Source organism: Electrona antarctica (assembly GCF_951216825.1).
Source record: "Electrona antarctica genome assembly, chromosome: 21".
Taxonomy (NCBI): domain Eukaryota; kingdom Metazoa; phylum Chordata; class Actinopteri; order Myctophiformes; family Myctophidae; genus Electrona; species Electrona antarctica.
In genome coordinates, this window is record NC_136802.1 from 16,724,255 (window position 1) to 16,729,234 (window position 4,980).

At 42.5% G+C, this 4,980-nt stretch overlaps 1 protein-coding gene across 2 annotated transcripts in view; it reads right to left on the minus strand.

Annotated features, from left to right (window-relative positions):
• LOC306914075 (endothelin receptor type B-like) overlaps positions 1–3,611 on the minus strand; it is a 10,943-nt gene extending 7,332 nt beyond the window's left edge. For both annotated transcript variants that reach the window (XM_079490970.1, XM_079490969.1), the window contains exons 1-2: positions 3,493–3,611; positions 1,231–1,634 (exon numbers count right to left, since the gene is read on the minus strand). In XM_079490970.1, the coding sequence (XP_079347096.1) occupies positions 1,231–1,494 (264 nt within the window). In that variant the 5' untranslated portion in view covers positions 1,495–1,634; positions 3,493–3,611. The remainder of the gene's footprint in view (positions 1–1,230; positions 1,635–3,492) is intronic.
• Between the last annotated feature and the right edge of the window lie 1,369 nt (positions 3,612–4,980).

The window sequence follows — 4,980 nt, forward strand, 5'->3', positions numbered from 1 at the left end:
AAATGCCCTTAGTTTTCGTTTTTTGGCAATTTATTTATAAGCTTAATCTGTAACTGAATATTCTTTTCTTAAATCCTATCTTTTCATGAGTTACACAATAGTTACACTGGCCCTAACTAACTAATAAAAACTAAACAAAAACTAAGCGCTAGAAACTAACTGAATTAGAAGGAAAAAAAGTCAAAACTAGAAAAAGTGCCATTCTGGGCACAGGTCTCCACCAGGAGGATAGAAGTGTGTGTGATGTTTGGCAAAATGTTTAGGAGTAATATAAACATGTTTTTTTGTTTCTTGCAACAATTTTCTTCATTTTGTTGAGGAAATGCAGAGCCAGATCACTCATAGCATCTCTGAGGATAGAATTCTGGATGAGCAGGACATGTGCAGCATTTTGTACAAAACGGGCTACTCCTGAAAACTTTGGAAGGCAATCTTAGCTAATCAGTGTAGAATCTGAGAAATCCAACAGGCTCGTCTTGATCACATGACTACAGAGATCATGTGTACCGATTTGCGTTTTGCAGAAATCGGCCTCATGGTGGTGCTATAACCGGCAGATGTGGAGGGATGCAGGGAAAATGTTTTTCCATGGCCTCTAGGGAGTGCGTATACATAAGTTGTCGATGCAGTTATAGGTAAAAACAGGAATTGGCCTGTTATAGCGCCACCCTGAGGCTGATTTGGGAAAAAAATAGTGGCATGTCGTCCTCGGCCTAGTGGAAATGTGCGTGTATAATTTGATGGAAATTGGACACTGTGTTTGTGATTTGTGGCATTTTGTTCGAAACGGACCAATCATGTGAGCTTTGGAAGCCAATCTTAGCCAATCAGGATGGAAGATGGGAAATTGTGCAGATCTGTGTTGATCACATGACTATGGAGATAGTGTATACCGAATTGTGTGATGTATGGATACAATGTGTACGAGTTATCTACAGAAATGTGTTTTGCCTAAATCGGCCTCATGGTGGCGCTATAACAGGCCGTTGAGGAATATTTGGGGCAGAGGTTCGTCGTTGGCATCCAGGGAGTGTGTGTGCACAGTTTGGCATAAATCGGGCCAACGGTGCCGGAGATTAGCTGATAACGGACGGACGGAAGGACGGACGGACGGAAGGAAGGACACACGGACGGACGGAGTGCAAAACATACTCTCTCCCCATGCCTTCGGCCTGGTGGAGACAACTAACTAAAACCAAACTATAATGAAACATCCAAAACTATTCTAACCTTGGTCTCCTGGCCCAGTCCGGGCTCTCGTTTGGGGTCACCGACCCAGACGACCAGCCCCACTAGGGGGGAGTCCGTGCCCTGGAAGGCAGGGTGCGTGTCTGCCATCATCACCAGATCGTCCACAGAAATATCCAATGAGAAGTTGTCGTTGTCGTTGTTTTGTTGGGACTGGACGGGATTGGTCAGCCCCATTTGCAGCAACATCAGCATCATCAGTCGCCATGGCGATGGGAGGGAGGGTGTTTTAGCCACGGAACGCATCCCGGAGGTCTTCTGGTCCCAGAAGGTGTCGGAGAAGGTTCTAGAAGGTACCGTGAGGTTGTAATAGATGGGTAGGACCCGTTAGAAATAGAGGTTCTGAATGGAAGGACGTTTGGATTCTTTAGTAATGTGGGAACGTCCTGTGAAGAGAGGAAGAGAGAGAATTGATTGATTGATTGATTGATTGATTGATTGATTGAATATTTCATTAGACATAAATGTAAAATCTGCAACAGTTGAATGAAGTGTACTCGGGTGGTAAATAATCAAGGCCAATGTGAATCATGGACAGCGGGGACCAAGCAACCGTATTCGGGAACAGTTTGAATCAATCGGACTCAGTGTGAATACCCCCTAGGTCCAAAAGGGATAGCACCAAAATAAACGTCCTTGCGGACTTGTTTCCATTTAGGCGCTGCAATCAATTCATATAGACATGACATGAAGAATAACAACAAAATTCTATATCATCACAGGAAAAAAACAAAAGTCAATATCGTCACAGGAAAAAATAAAACACTATGTACAGAATTGGAAAAACGGAAGGGGGGGTGATCACCAGTTTAAGGGAGAAGTGGTCATTTCAAAGGAGTTTATCTCTGTTTACGGTACAGTCCAGACAGTTAAAGCTGCACTATGTTACTTTCTTGTTTCACCCCATTTGAACCTGGAAGTGCTGGAATGCTTTACCACTGAGCTAATAGAGCCGGCCGGCTCTCTTTTATGGGAGATACTGAATTTTAGGGCGGCTGTGGCTCAGGAGGTATGTCGAAGTGTCCTTGGGCAAGACACTGAGCTTGGTCGGTGTGAGCTTGCCACCATTGGTGTGTGAATGTGGGAAGTGAGGACGCTGGCGTCGACTGTTCGCCGCTTCACCTCCCAATGTATGAATGAATGAACCATTGTAAAGCACTTTGAGCACTATAAAAATGCAATTCATTAAAAATGCAATTCATAATTTTGGCCAACATTTGTGTAAAACCAGGATCGTGTCAAAGGTTGTGTCTAACCGAGACAAATGTCTCAATAGAAGAGCAGCCAGGGAGAGCAAATACAACCCCCCCAATTGTATAAGTTATGGTATATTCATATATTCTATTAACACCCCCTATATACCTTATTGGATCTATTCACAAAGAACAGTTCCATATTACAGCTTTGAGCTTACTAATTCATCTCATGTGTAGTTTGGTTCAGCCTATAAAGTTTAGTTTTAATGAGTCTTCATGTCAACCTCATGGTGTCCCCGTTTAATCATTTCCAATCTAAATGTGTTATCGTAAATACTTTGTCCTGATTACATTGTATCTCCACCTGAAAATGTGTTTTCCGCATTCACTAAAGAGCTGACCACTGTTACTGAACAGTCTAGCAAAACTAAACCACTGTCACCACCTTTAAACGACTTTTTGCTGTGTTGTGTAGAACACTGTTAAATACAGAACTACTAAAACTACTAGATCTACCAGCCCACGTGTGTGTTGCATCATGACTCATTGTGAGTTTGTAGATCTGCTACCGTATTTTTTAATCTTTTGAAATTTTGCCATTTGTTTTAATGCAATAATACTTTTTTATACAATTCATTTCGCACCGGAAATGTATGCTTATATAAAACAGTAATATAACTGAAATGGGATAAAAAAAAAAGGTTGATGAAGTAAAAGAAAAGTAGATATTTGGATAAAAGGTGATTAAGTTAAAGCAGGTAACTAGTTTTCAACCAGTGGTCCTTGAGGGCGTAACCAAATGGACCCATATAGATCTTTATAAGAGCATTACTTAATTCACAAGTCTACACAATTAGAGATAGAATAATTATTATCCAATAATATTTCTTATCCAATGACAACAAAATATTCGAAGTCTTGGGTCTGAGGCTAAATCTCATCAAATGGTGGTCGGTGGCTCAAATGCCCAATAAATAATATGGACCTTGATGTGGATAAAGGTTGAAAACCACTGAGTTAAAGCATTATATTTCAGTCAAATTCTCACCATATGCTTCTTGTCTTTGCCTCTTGTCTGTGTGCTGTCCTCCTCAGCAGTATGAAGGCTCCTGGCATCCACGGAGACTGACAGAGACTCAACTGATAACATTTGAGTTATGAAGACTGCTTTATCCTCTCTCTCTCTCTCTCTCTCTCTCTCTCTCTCTCTCTCTCTCTCTCTCCCCCTCTCTCTCTCTCTCTCTCTCTCTCTCTCTCTGTCTGTCTCTCATTGATAGGACAACCATGCACACCCCTCCTCCTATCAACAACTTAAGTATCTTTTGATTGCCCCTCCTCTCCTGTCGCCTCTCCTCTCTTCTATCATCTTACTTCCTCTTCCATCTCTGATGTTGTTTTCCCTTCCACTTCCATATCTCTGTCTGTCTGTCTGTCTGTCTGCCCCCCCCCCCCTCTCTCTCTCTCTCTCTCTCTGTGTGAGTCTGTCTCTATCTCTCTGTGTGAGTCTGTCTCTCTCTCTCTCTCTCTCTCTCTCTGTGTGTGTGTGTGTGTGTGTGTGTGTGTGTGTGTGTCTCTCTCTCTTTTCCCACACTATTCTGTCATTCTTTGGAACAACTCATAAACACACTTAAAGGCACGGTCTACTTTTCCTCACACTCACGCACGCACGCACTCGCACGCATGCAACTTGCAAGCACGCACGTACGCACGTACGCACACACACACACACACACACACACACACACACACACACACACACACACACACACACACACACACACACACACACACACACTCTCCACTTGACAAGTGTGGAACTGTGTCACGTACACACACTATCAAGTCGAGATAAGCTAGGACACACCTAGCCACACGCGTGCGCACGCACGCACACACACACACACACACACACATGTACACACACGCATGCACGCACACACAACCAATGTGTATGCACTTTAGCTGGGGACCCCCTGGAACTCCCTCAAGGACCACTAGGATCCCTCGTTGTGCCAGTGCCATAAGGGTCTTCAGTCTTTTTACAGTTCAGTATTTATTTTGTATTTTTGTTGTACGTTATTTGTTCTTCTACTCCACTACATCTCAGCGCCAAATACTTTTAATCAATTACATTTATTTTAAAACTTTACTACTAGTTACTTTGAATATTATTGCAAAACAAACAGCATTAAACACATCAGCCCTATATACATTTCGGTCAAAACATGGAAATCACTGGGCTCTAGGACTCGACATTTGCATCGGGCCAAAGGATCTGGCATCAGTTGAGTTCTAATTAACTGTGCCGAACATGTCTGTGCGGTTGAGTCTCAGATGAATACAATACAAAATGTGGACTAAAATGTTTTATGACTGCATGCGGCACCAAGTCTAACATGTGAAATATAAAATATATATACTTCATCTTGAACGCAACTTCCCAGAACGTTAAATCGACCCAGAATGCACTGCTTCTGGTCGCCTTCAAACACACCAATAAAGAATTGTCACCTTCAAGTACGGCAATAAAGTTTAC